The following is a 14,672-nucleotide window of genomic DNA, read 5'->3' as shown; positions in this document are numbered from 1 at the left end:
CAAAACTCACTTACACACTCCTCCAAACTCTCTACCCAAAGCCCCTATTGTTCTTACCCAAAAACACCATCATAACAAGCATGCAAACATGATAAATTAAGACATATTTGCTGTCCATATTTTCAGCTCCATCAACCTTCTTTCACTCCTCATTTTACTCCTTATTTCATCCATAAGCATAGTTGAAGTTCAATCTTACAATTCCTAGCAAAAACACCTTCTTTTCTCATTAAATCTTCTTCAAAAACCCATCTAAAACTTCTGAAAATTTATGTTTATAAACTCAAATCTCCCATAAAAATAATCTTCATCTTAAGAGCTTTCCATAGACACCAAACTTGAAGAAATCCACCAAGTATAGAGTAAGTTATGTTCATTTCTTTATTCCACTAGTTTTTGTTAAAACTTGTTCATGTAAAACATATTTTTTTATGAATCTTTCTATAAACTAAGATCATTATAACATGAGTATTTTATCTCTAAACTAAGAAAATCATCATTTATAAATCTATGAAAATAGGCCATAATAGAAAGTAAGAAGATGTATTTCTACAAACATATAAATTTTGTTACTTAAAGGATTCAAGTAAAATTATGAGACTTAACTAAGTATGTTGCTCAACATAATAAGTATACTCCAAATATGTTAAAATCATCACAAGTATTAGTTTAACAACTCTAACTAGGAAAAGTTAAGTGCATGTTAGAAATCCAAAATTATTATTGATTTTTGGATGAATGCAATATGTTTAGTTGAAGAGTTGGAGTTGAGGCTTGAAGGGCAAGGAACTGAAGTTAGAACCACTTCTAAAAACGCGTAGGAGCTTACGGAATAATTATATAGGCTTGGAGTCGAGGTATGTCACATGGGGTGATTTTTAAAGGATTTAAGAACAAGTTGGGAAAGTTTGTGTATAAACTTTTTTTTAAAAGAAAAAAAAATAAATTCCCAAAGAGAAGTTCTTAAATCTTGATAAATGATGTCAAAATGATGAATTTGAGTATGGAATAATTTATTACATGTATTATTATTGTGGGCATCATGCATGTTGATTTTATAAATTATTGTATGTTTAAAGGCATGTTTAACACTACTTTGTGAAAGTTATTGTGATGGAAATGATTATATGAATTTGAAAATATTTGAAATTCATTTTAAAAGAAATTTCCAGTAGCTATATGTTAAGAAAATTTCTTTGATACTTTTTGTTGAGATTATTCGTTAAATTGACATTTTAATGGATTTTAAGGTGTTAAATACTCTTATTATAAAACATGGTATTAGATGAACTCTTCATCATCAAAAATAATTAATAAAAATATATTATAATGTCTCCAACAAGATTTGGCCAGAATATATTTAGTTTTGAATTTTTTTATGATTTTTGAATAATCGTTAAATTGTTTAACGGTAAATTATAAAATGGTAAAATATAAAATAATTACCAAACAAAGACATATGGACTTGAAATTTTTATCACATACTCATATGGACAGTAGGTAAAATTGGTAAAAGTTTGGGAAGGTTTCGTTGACATTTAAGGACCTTAATAATTTTTACTCGGTTATTAATAATCGGTAAGTTTGAAAACGGTAAAATATAAAATAAATACTAAATAACGTCTTTTGGACATGAAACTTTTATGAGACACTTATATAAACAGTAGATACATGTTGAAAAATTTATATTGATTTTCGTAACTATATATGGTCTTAAATAAATTTTATTCGGTTTATCGGTAAAATAACAATATTAATTATTAAAAATACCCCAAATGATTTTTAATGGTTATTTAAAATTTTATACCCCTTAAAAAAGTTTCTGAAATATCATATAATTTTTATAATATTTTATTCGGACTCAAATAATTTTAAACCTATTTTATTCTATATATCGATAAAATATCTATACAAAATAATAAAACATCATACATGATTTTTTATAAGTGTAAATGGCCTAATAAACATGTTATATGACTTCTGGAACTTTGGTATAATTTTACAAAATAAATTATTAATTATTTACTAATTTATCAAATTAATAGAAAATGTTTATTTATTAAAAAGTGTAATATTGTTAAATAAATTTGGGTAAAAATAAATCTATATCAAAAATTTATAATTATATTAATAAACTACTGCCTCATAGTCTAAAATAATTTTAAATTAGATGGTTTATAAAATTTTACGGATTTAAGACACCATTTAAATAACGGTAAATACCCAAATTGTCGAAAATAATTGTAAAATCGTTATAAATTCGCATAACCAATTATAATCTGATGGGACAACCTTAAATTCATTTTAAATAAGGTATTATAATGACTTGATTAATTTGGGCCTTGTTGGAGAATTAATATGTACTTTGCAAATCAATTATCGATTTTATTACCGGCAAAACTATCTTGTATTTAAGAAAATAGTGTTTTATGAAATCTTCTGTCGTAAAGATTTTATAGACTTATGAATCATATTCTAGTTGTTTTGAATGAATTTCAAAACCCTTTAAAGTTATATTTACTTTAAGAAAGATTGAAACGAAACATTTTAGTGGTTTCCTAAAAAAAAAATTGTATTGAACTTTAATCACTTTTTGTTACGATGCATTTCCATACATGTTAGTGATGCCCCAATATAATACAAAGGTTATGTTTAATGATATGATTATGCTAAGCATGTTTTACCCATGTGGGAAATATTATGATTTGATTTTGCTAAGTCGCAAATAAAGTATGTTTTGCTATGTGCAAATAATAGATATTTATCATATTTTTGACTTTCAAATGCTATTAAATTACAAGATATATATTATGTACAAAAAAATGTTTTAGCCTAAATGGCGGGTACATATGCCACAGCAAATGTTGTGTGCATGATTAAACGGCTCACCAATGCTGAGCGCGTATTGTTCACAATACCATTGTGTTACACTTGCCGGACATGTCGCGGACGGTAGATCGACTACCAAACGAGTCACAGGATGACTCACAGAGTACCCATGTAAACTTATGATATGAGTTTGAAATTGATTTGGATCTATTGAGATCTTATGATTTATGATGAAAAATGAGAATTTGAAATTACTATAGAGCCATTGAACTGGATTTGAATCATAATATGATTTATCAAATGAAAAAGTATATTTCAAAATGAATTTACTCAAAAAAAAAAAAGAAGATTTTAATAACTTGTTTGACAGACACCAGTGTGTTTATACTCGGCCTTTTTGCTGATACTATGCTTTGTATGTTTTTCCAATGGTTTTGTTTTTAGAGTAAACCCCTATGGCACCTCGACGGAGAATGGATATGTGAGCGGAAGTTGAACCCGAGTTGGAGTATGACTCCCCTTTTGTTTAGATCTCTTTATTGTATTTGAGAGACTATTAGTTTAGATTTAGACTATTTTAAGGATGTAATTTGAACTTTGGACTTATTTCGATTTGGTTGTAATTTTCCTATATTTTAGACAGTTAAGACTTCCGTTATATTGCTTTGGTTTGGTTCAAGTATTATACTTGGATATTGGTTTGACCTTTAAGTAACCCCTTAATTGTGTTGGCAAAAGTAAGCTTCCGCTTGATTAATACTAAATTCCAGTTAGTGTTTGCCTTCATAATTCGAGGTGGTTACATATATATATATATACATATATATATATATATATACATATATATATATATACATATATATATATATATATATATACATATATATATATATATACATATATATATATATACATATATATATATATATATATACATATATATATATATATATATATATATATATATATACATATATATATATATATATATATATACATATATATATATATATACATATACATATATATATACATATACATATATATATATATATATATATATATATATATATATATATATATATATATATATATATATATATATATATATATATATATATATATATATATATATATATATATATATATATATATATATATATAGATGTAAGATCAAATAAGAAGGATTTTAAAATGAGAAGGATGAGAAGGATTTTTGTTTGATTTTGTTTGGTTACTATATATACAAAAAAAAGGATACTATATTATAAATTAAGAAATTTTAAAAGTATTATATATGATATCATTTGTTTGCTAATATGTTCACTTATTGTAAATCAAACTTGTGCTTTCTAAATTAATGCATTACCATAAAAATTGGATCATTTTTCTAAAAATTGGTAGTATAAAGTACAACTACTCTCTCCTTCAGGCTACAGGTTGCCTAATATCACTTTATGGTCGAAATTGATCACTATAAAAAAATCATAATTGACCATTTAAGGTTAGATAGTTTAAGTTGAAATTGATATTTTTAACGTTAGAATACTCAGAATGAGATCGTTGTTGAAATTGATATTTTTTAAAAAAATTTTTGAGTTTGGGCCAACCCATTAGTGTCATTTCATAATGAGATCGTTGTTTACAAGTTTTTGCGTAATTTATTATAAATACTTTTTTCATTATCAAATAAAATTGGGTCATATTTTACCTAATTACCCACATAATTTTGGACCTGCTTATAAAATATTGTTATACGAAATTACTACTGAAAATAAAATTACTACTGAAAATAGCATATTACTGAAAATAGCATATTATGAGAACTAGAAAACTAAAAGCCACATACAAGATTATACTATACAAAGCCACTTGATTTTTGCATCCACTCATTAAAATTCAATGTGGCCAGCACTATAATACATTTTTAGGCTTGACTTTTTGATACACAGCCAGCATATATATATATATACATGGCGACCAAATGGCGACGAATGGGTGGTCGCCCAAGTCTGGCGACGAATTGGCTAGGAGCTGGTTGTCGACCAACAGGCGACGGGCAAGTGGTCGCCAGTTAGTCGCCTAAGCTGGCGAGAGAATTGGTGAGGAGAAATTTCGTCGCCATGTCAGACTGCTTTTGGTGAAGAGACTTTTCGTCGCCAGGTGGTCACCCCGTGATATCTGAAAATTTGGCGAGGGTATGGCGTCCACTTTTAATTTAGCGACAAACGAAAAGGCGACCACCCTGGTTCCCGTCGCCAGCTCGTCGCTCGACCCACTTTTTGACCACTTAGCTATCAAAGGGCGACGAAATGTATTGTTGCAATTTTTTTATTCTTTTGTAGTGGAGATCGTCTCATGATGAGACGAGCTCATATATTTAGCTCATTTAGCTCATATATTTAACACATCAATTGTACATAGGTCAGCCCATTAGAGATCGGATAACCATGAGACCATTTCATTTAGGAACACAACTAAGTGTAGAACTATCCACCACACATGGTCCTATCTCATTAGATAGGGCATAGATGAGCTGGCATTTGCAATATAATACTTGTAGTGATGTCTATATAAGAGTGGTATGGTGCATTGGTTTACAAACACAAAACACAAAACATAAATACGAACCCGAATTAATTAATCAGCGAAAATGATGAAGAGTGCTGGTTTGGTGTTGATGATCACTTTTATGGTGATGTAGGATTTTAATTAAAATAAAATTTAGATGGTAAAATAGTGAATGGATTTATTTGGAGAGGAAGATGAGTGAATATGTAGAATGAATATTGTTCTTCATTGCACAAAAAATTGATTACATCAATGGGTATTTATAGTGCAAGTTTACTAAAATATCTTAGATATTTTTAATTTTTTAATTACTTTTTTAGGATCTTCCATTATATTATCTTAGATATTTTTATTTTTTAATTCTTTAGTTTAGATATTTTTATATTTAATTAGAATTCTAGATTTTTCTAGATTATTTTAACACTCCCCCTAATCTGAAAAATCTTGAACTCTAAGTCGTCTTCTGAAATCGATAAATCTATCAGTTGATATGGGTTTTGTGAAAATGTCTGCGAGCTGCTCCTCCGTCTTGCATAATTGGAGTTCTATCTCTTTCTTATCTACTAACTCACGAATGTAGTGATGTTGTATCTCGATGTGCTTTGATTTGCTATGAAACACTGGATTCTTCGTCATTGCTATTGTTGACATGTTGTCGCAGAACATTGTAGTTGGTGTCTCTTGCTTATGTTGTAGATCGATTAATATCCTTCTCAGCCAGACTGCTTCACATGCTGCACTTGTTGCTGCAATGTACTCTGCTTCTGCTGATGATAAAGCTACTGTCGCCTGTTTTTTTGATGATCATGAGACCACTTTGTTTCCAAGCTGAAATACGTACCCGCTTGTACTTTTTCTATCATCCACGCTTCCAGCCCAGTCGCTATCGGTGTATCCTGTGAGCTTGAAATCTTTTTCAGTTTCGTACATGATCCCATAGCTTTTTGTTCCCTTAGTGTATCTGAGAATCCTCTTTGCTGCTGTTAGATGATCCTTGCTCGGTTCACTCATGAACCTGGATACGATGCTGACAGCGTTGACTATATCTGGTCTTGTATGTGTGAGATAGATAAGAGAGCCGACCAAACTTCGATACATTGCTCCGTCGACTTTTGGTTTGCCATCGTACTTTGATAACTTCTCATTGATTGCCATTGGTGTAGCCAGCGGTTTACATTCACCCATGTTGAATTTCTTGAGAAGGTCTTCTGCATATTTCTCTTGTGATAGAAATATTTTTCCTGGGCTTTGTTTGATTTGTATGCCAAGGAAGTATTTCATTGTACCAAGGTCTGTCATCTCGTACTCCATCATAGCCTTTTTAAATTCTTCGATCATCGTTGGGTGTGTGCCTGTATAGATTAGATCATCCACGTACAAGCATAAAATGAGAAAGTTGTTACCTTGTGTCTTGATGTATAGTGAAGGTTCACTCGGACTCTTGATGAAACCATGCTGGAGAAGATAATTGTCGATGTTGCTGTTCCACGCTCGGGGTGCTTGTTTGAGTCCGTACAGAGCTTTTCGAAGGCGGTATACTTTGTCTTCTTGGCCTTTGATGACGTATCCCTGCGGTTGCTCGACGTACATGTAACACCCTGAGATTTTAATGACGTAATTATTTAATATTTTAATAGTTTTTAAAGATTTTACAATTATTATTTAATTATTTCCGAATTAGTTTTAATAAATTTCTTTCATATACGGATTTAAATGTCGACTTATATATATATTAAAAATATAGTTACGGCTTCTCCAATAAAGAGGTTTGAATCGAAATGATTATTTATTAAAATGTGTGAGCCCTCGAAGGTGAGTCTCTTAGTTGGGTCTCGTAAGAAAAACAAATCGAGATGAAAAATAAATAAATAAATATATAATAATAATAATAATAATAATAATAATAATAATAGTAATAATAATAATAATAATAATAATAATAATAATCATAATAATAGAAATAACGAGTATAAAAACGTTGAAACCCTAAACACTCAAGAGGGAGCCGTCACTTCTTTCCTTCTTCTCCTCCTTCTTTCTCTTCTTCTTCCTTCCTCCCTCACTCCCGCATTTTCCCCCTTCCCGCACAGCAGCCCGGCAGCCACGAGGACACAAGCAACCCCTTTTCTCCCCTGCGCCACCAGTGAACGACCAGCAGCAGCCCGCCTTCTCCTTCCCGCAAGCAGCAGCAGCAAGGCTGCGTTCTCCTCTGACCAGCAGCTGCGTTTTCTTCTCGCCACCGCAGCACACTCCCTCCTCCCTCGCTGTGGCTGGCCGGCAGCAGACCCACGAACAACCGCCAATTGCTGTTCGATTTAAGGCCCTCTCCAGCCCTTCTTGGCTTTCGTGCACCACCACCACGACCTTCATCCTCCTCTTCACCATTCTTACTAGTTTTAATCTTTGTAAGCATCTCACTTTCCAATTGATTAATTTACTAATTTTAATTAGAATCTACCATGTTCATGAGTTGTGTGTTGATTGTGTATTGTATTAGTCTCATTGAATTCTAGTATGGGTAGTAGTTAAAAGAATTGTCATTGAAATGAAATGATTAGGGTTTTATTTAAAGATGTGATTACTAGTAGTGTGTGTGTGTGTTTGTATGCTACTTTGGTGATGTGATGATTTATTCAATAATCTTATAAGTAGTTGAGACTTTGTTGATTATCGTGGTGGCAATTAGTAATGTTTTGATTACAATTGACTATAGAAATGGTTTTGGTTGTTAATTGGAAGTAGGAGTTGCTAATTGTTATTGATTTAATTGTAGAGAATTACTACTACCTTATTAGGTTGTTATTGATGTTGTAAATACGTAATTTCAATAAGTCATGAGCATAGTGTCTAACTTATTGTTGAGAGTTGCTAAAGTTACTAGTTATGATGTCGTGATTGTAGTTCTTCCTAACCTTGAAGAATATAATGGATGATATTGCGATGTGATAAATTTAAGATTCGTCATTGTCGTCATATTAGCACTACATGAACATCGCAAGATTTAAGTGTGAATTGATATGTTATCCTAAAGTAACGTGGATCGCTATAACTCAAGTTGATTAATGTAAAGAAACTATTCACACATACTTCTACTTTAAATTGATGGAAAGACTTATGTTGTATTGAGTTAATAATTTTTGACTTGTATTGAATGGGTTGTGTGCGTGCTAGAGTAATCGGAAACTCATGTTGAATGGGTGATAGCGGTTAAATTGGTATTTAGTTTGGTATGTCAAAGTAGTTAAGGGAACTTAATAGTTCTACTCATAACTTATATAGGTGCCTATTACGTAAGAGGAAAGTAGAGCCTTAGTTGGGTGATTTTGTGACTTTTGATCGTGCGGTGACGCTTACAGGTACGTACACGCAGTAACTAACCCTTATACGCAATTTGCTTTAAGACATTATTGTTTATTGTGATAATATACATTGCATTGAAACTATGAGATACTATTGAGTACACTTTACATGAAGAGCTATCGACTATGAAATCCTTGCGCTTAGAATAGTTTAGAGAATGAGAGTTAATAGAGGGCGAGAACTACCCCTTATTTATTTAAGAATTAGATTATGCCTAATTGGAGTTAGAATGACTCCTTTATAGGTGAATTTCATATTCTATTGAGTGGCTCAGTGGGTTTTAGCGCGCTGCTATCCCAGGGCGCTCATTAATAGTTGAGAGTGGAAGTTATTCCCATCTGATAAGGTACTATATTATGATTAGTTGGCGTGACTTAACTGGATTATGTCCGGTTGTTTTATTAGTCCCCTAGGTGAGGTTCTACGGGACCACCGTAAGGGGGGTATGAGCATGCTTGGGTCATTGGGCGCCGGGAGGCCGATAACGCCCCTTGACCGAGGTGTTACCATGCGGGCCTTGCAAACCCCAATATGGTGGCCTCTTCACTGGTTTAGTACCCCAGTGTGTTAGGTTTAGCCCGAAGGTAGGACCCGAGAGGGTCAGCTGGAGGGGGCATGAGCTCATACTTTGCCATTGGGCGCCGGGAGGCCGATAACGCCCTTTGGAGTGTCACTATGCCAGGAAGTAGAGAAAAGATCCACTGATAGAAAACTATTCAGTGATAGAAAGTTTATTCATTGATCGAAAGTTATGTAATGATAGAAGGTTCATTCTTTGGTAGAATATTTACTCATTGATAGAACGTATACTTATTATTGATAGAATAGTTCATGCTAGTGAGAAGTGTGCCTAAGTTAAGTTACTTCAAGGGTATTACGAACTATGATCACGCTTACCTTAAGATAGGCAAGCTCTATAAGGGTATGAGTTAGGTATTCTGTTAATGCCTAGGTCGAGTTAATCTATGCGTGTTTTGCAAGAGTTTATGTTTGAAGAGAGGAACGTGAAGACCTGCATTCTACCCGAGAGCACATGGTTCGGGTTGGAAAGCACGTAATGAAATTAAGAAGTATAAGTGGCCGATAAACGGTTACTATCCGTGCTTGCGTTTTATGAAATCGTCTTATTTGTTTTATGATATAATGTTATCTAGTAGTTGGCCTTATTCTATTTGATGTTAGTTACTAACGTGTATGTGTTTGTGTTTATGTTTGTTTGTTGACTTTCTATGATTGTCCTGCTATGACACATTGGCCCTTGGTCTAATGTCGAGCAGCAGGGGGATCATAGACCAGCGTAGCAGGTACTGGAGCTTCTTATACATTGCATTGCATTTGGGGAAAGTGATGAGGGCGAAGCATAACTTGTGTCATTACCCTATCTTTCGATTTTGTATCTCTTGTTATCTTTTGTAAATTTCGGTTGTATATGTTCTGTTATGAGGCCTTGTGTCCTCCCACGTGTATTTGTATTTCCGCTGCGTAGTTTATAACTCTGTATGGTTTTGAGTAGTTAAGTCTTTTTAAAAAACGCAAACGTCGACACTGGAACCACGATCCATGTTTGGCATGTTGATTTGAGAAGCCGGCGACGAATCATTCCGCCGTGATATAGTTTTGATAAGCCGTTAGTGCCTTTACTTTATTAGCTTCTTAATTAACTTTTGTTTTCTACAAAGGCGCACAGTTTTAAGGTAGATGCTGCCAAAATTTCCACTCACCTTTTAAAAGTTAATAATTAAAGTTTATCTAAATTCTATTCCTTTTTCTTTTATGTAACACCCGAATTTCCTCCCGTCCTTTACGGTTTTGGTTTCGTTAAGGGGTCGGAAATTCTGAGGTGTTACAGTACACTTCTTTTTCAAGTTCTCCATTTAGAAATGCTGATTTGACATCGAGTTGAAAGACTGGTAGCTGATGCTGTGCTGCTAATGCCAGGACTGTTCTGATTGTCTCCATGCGGACAACTGGTGCATATGTTTCGTTGAAGTCGATTCCTGGTTGTTGCGCATATCCCTTTGCTACGAGCCTTGCTTTGTACTTGTTGATGGAACCATCATCATTATGTTTCACCTTGTAGACCCACTTGAGTCCGATGACTTCCTTGTCTTGTGGTTTGTCTACAAGTTTCCATGTGTGATTCTTCTCGATCATTTTGATTTCTTCGTTCATAGCCTCAATCCAGGTTTCTTCTTGTGCTGCTTCTTGAAATGTTTGTGGCTCACTAGAGAAGAGAGCCATCATTGCTTGGTCACAATGGTAATCTTGTAACCATGATGGCGGTTGCCGATCTCGTGTTGATCTTCGGGCTTCTTGAGGTTGAGGAGTTGAACGTGATGTTTGGCTTCTTGAGCTTGGGAATGATCTTGTACTTTCAGGTGTACTTGGACTCGGAGATGATGGGTTTGTTGGTTGGTCTGCTCCGTCTTCTTCACTTGGATCTCTTAGGAGAGTATCTCCTTCGCGAGCTTCAGTTTCTTTTTCTTTCCACGTCCATTCGGCTGCTTCGTCGAAAATTACGTCTTTAGAGATGATTAATTGTTTAGATTCAGGCTTGTAAAGGCGATATCCTTTTGTTTCGTGACTGTATCCAATGAATATGCATTTTTCTCCCTTCCCGTCGAGCTTTTCCCGATTCTCCTTTGGGATGTGGGCATAAGCTACGCATCCGAACACTTTGAGGTGTTCTACTTTTGGCTTTCTCTTGTGCCAGGCTTCATATGGCGTTAAATCCCTAACTGCTTTTGTGGGAGATCTATTGAGGATATATACTGCCGTGTGAACAGCTTCGGCCCAGTATCCTTTGGGTAGATGTTTACCCTGCATCATGCTGCGGGCCATCTCTGCTATAGTGCGGTTTTTCCTTTCCGCGACACCATTTTGTTGTGGTGTATGCCTTGCTGTAAGTTCTCTTTTAATCCCATGCTTCTTACAGAAGTTGTTGAATTCGTTGCTTGTAAATTCTCCGCCACGATCTGTTCTAAGAATCTTAAGAGAATGCCCACTTTGATTTTCTGTGAGGGCTTTGAATTCCATGAAGTGGGAAAAAGCTTCTGATTTTTTCTCCAGGAAATATACCCACATCATGCTGGAGTAGTCATCTACGAACAGAAGAAAATATCTTTTTCCGCCAAGAGACGGATTCTTGGTAGGACCCCAGATATCTGCATGAACAAGCTCTAGAGGAGCCTTGGCCCTCCAAGGTGCGGTAGGAAATGGCAATCTGTGCATCTTGCCATATATACAGCCTTCACAAATTTTTCTTTCATTTTTTATTGATGGTAGTTCAATTACCATTTCTTTTTGTTTTAATAGTTTTAGACTGTAAAAATTTAGATGCCCGAATCTCAAATACCATAAGGTGGATTCATCATTTATTGAGCTTAAAGCCAATTTTTCTTCAAATGGCAATTTTAATGGGAATATTTTGTTAGGAGCCATTTCAACAGTTGTTATTATCTGACCCTTATTTTTATCATAGATTTGACATTTGTTATTCTCAAATTTAACCATATATCCTTTTTTAATTAATTGGCCTACGCTTAATAAATTTTGTGCAAGTCCGAGAACATAAAAAACTTCATGAATTAATTTTGATGATCCAATTTTTGTTTTAACGGCAATTGTTCCTTTTCTGGCGACATCTTCTTTTTTACCGTCGCCAAGTGTGATGTGTGTTTTAACATTTTCGTCAAGAGTGACAAAATAATTTTTATTGCCGGTCATGTGGTTTGAACAACCACTATCAATATACCATATGTCACTTACTTTTTCTTGTGCATTTAATCCAGTGTAAAATATTTGCTCTCCGGAATTATTATTTTCGGAATAGTTTGCTTCTTTTTGTCGATACCAACAATCTTTTTCGAGGTGAGAGTGTTTTTTACACCTATTACATTTGTACCGACAATCATTAGTATTGTGGTTAGTTTTATTACATAATTTACAATAAAGGTCAGTTTGATTATTTAATCGAGTCCTTTGATTATTAAAATTTCCTCTCCCCTTGCTACAATTAGTTGATGTTTGTCCTTTTTCATAATTTTTACAATGACTATTTTTATTTTCACCATTAGAAAATTTTAATTTAGCTTGAAATGCTTATTCTAGTGGTTCTTCGTTAAATCTTTTTAATCTATCTTCATGTGCAAGTAGTGATCCCATTAATTCGGGCATACTTAATTGAGATAAATTTTTCTTGTTAACTTCTTCTATTGTTGTGGCAATAATGTTATATTTTTGTGAAAGACTCCTTAATATTTTTTGAATCACATTTTCATCTTCTATTTTACCACCATTTGATCTTATTTGATAAACTATATTAGTGACTCGGTCAAAAAATGAATGTATTGTTTCATTTTCTGCCATTAATAGATTATCAAATTCTCTCCATAGTGATTGGAGTTTAAAAAGAATTACCTCTTCGGAACCTTTGTATTTTGTCTCCAGGATCCTCCAAGCCTCCGTAGCTATTTTTGCAGACATGATCGTTGTAAGTATTGCCTCGTCGACTCCACGATATAATAGAGATAGGGCATAGTTATCCCTTATCCTATTTTGTTTATATTGTTTTATTTTTGTTTCATCCCAAGATGACTCTTTAGTGTCATCTTTGGGTGGTTGCTCGTAACCTTCTTGTACTAATTCCCATAAATCTTGGGAGATAAATATTGACCTCATTTGCATAGCCCATTGTTCATATTTTTCTCCCTTAAATGTGGGAACCCAATTAACTTGGGGGTAATTAGTGGTTAAGGTCATTTTTTATTTTGTGGTTAGAGGTTTATTTTATTGTGGAGTATGTTGGTTTAGGTTGTTTGGAGGCCGATAACGCCCCTTGACCGAGGTGTTACCATGCGGGCCTTGCAAACCCCAATATGGTGGCCTCTTCACTGGTTTAGTACCCCAGTGTGTTAGGTTTAGCCCGAAGGTAGGACCCGAGAGGGTCAGCTGGAGGGGGCATGAGCTCATACTTTGCCATTGGGCGCCGGGAGGCCGATAACGCCCTTTGGAGTGTCACTATGCCAGGAAGTAGAGAAAAGATCCACTGATAGAAAACTATTCAGTGATAGAAAGTTTATTCATTGATCGAAAGTTATGTAATGATAGAAGGTTCATTCTTTGGTAGAATATTTACTCATTGATAGAACGTATACTTATTATTGATAGAATAGTTTATGCTAGTGAGAACTGTGCCTAAGTTAAGTTACTTCAAGGGTATTACGAACTATGATCACGCTTACCTTAAGATAGACAAGCTCTATAAGGGTATGAGTTAGGTATTCTGTTAATGCCTAGGTCGAGTTAATCTATGCGTGTTTTGCAAGAGTTTATGTTTGAAGAGAGGAACGTGAAGACCTGCATTCTACCCGAGAGCACATGGTTCGGGTTGGAAAGCACGTAATGAAATTAAGAAGTATAAGTGGCCGATAAACGGTTACTATCCGTGCTTGCGTTTTATGAAATCGTCTTATTTGTTTTATGATATAATGCTATCTAGTAGTTGGCCTTATTCTATTTGATGTTAGTTACTGACGTGTATGTGTTTGTGTTTATGTTTGTTTGTTGACTTTCTATGATTGTCCTGCTATGACACATTGGCCCTTGGTCTAATGTCGAGCAGCAGGGGGATCATAGACCAGCGTAGCAGGTACTGGAGCTTCTTATGCATTGCATTGCATTTGGGGAAAGTGATGAGGGCGAAGCATAACTTGTGTCATTACCCTATCTTTCGATTTTGTATCTCTTGTTATCTTTTGTAAATTTCGGTTGTATATGTTCTGTTATGAGGCCTTGTGTCCTCCCACATGTATTTGTATTTCCGCTGCGTAGTTTATAACTCTGTATGGTTTTGAGTAGTTAAGTCTTTTTAAAAAACGCAAACGTCAACACTGGAACCACGATCCATGTTT

General features: G+C 34.0%; 1 protein-coding gene across 1 annotated transcript; it reads right to left on the bottom strand.

The window, feature by feature from the left end:
• Positions 1-6,734: 6,734 nt before the first annotated feature.
• On the bottom strand, positions 6,735-13,733 carry LOC130806438 (uncharacterized). Its single transcript, XM_057671515.1, has 2 exons — positions 13,180-13,733; positions 6,735-6,998 (listed from the first exon to the last, which is right to left on the bottom strand). The coding sequence occupies exons 1-2, from the start codon at positions 13,519-13,521 to the stop codon at positions 6,762-6,764; spliced, it is 579 nt and encodes a 192-aa protein (XP_057527498.1). The 5' UTR covers positions 13,522-13,733; the 3' UTR covers positions 6,735-6,761.
• Positions 13,734-14,672: the final 939 nt, after the last annotated feature.

This window comes from Amaranthus tricolor, chromosome 2, assembly GCF_026212465.1.
Source record: "Amaranthus tricolor cultivar Red isolate AtriRed21 chromosome 2, ASM2621246v1, whole genome shotgun sequence".
Lineage (NCBI taxonomy): Eukaryota > Viridiplantae > Streptophyta > Magnoliopsida > Caryophyllales > Amaranthaceae > Amaranthus > Amaranthus tricolor.
Note: the sequence above shows the minus strand (reverse complement) of the source record. Positions and strands in the feature narration are given on the sequence as shown.

Coding starts and splice junctions, on each gene's coding strand:
- LOC130806438 (XM_057671515.1), bottom strand. CDS start 13,521: ATGACCTTAACCACTAATTACCCCCAAGTTAATTGGGTTCCCACATTT. Junction 6,999..13,179: donor AATACAAAGGTTCCGAAGAG/GTAATTCTTTTT, acceptor TTAAAATCTCAG/GGTGTTACATGTACGTCGAG.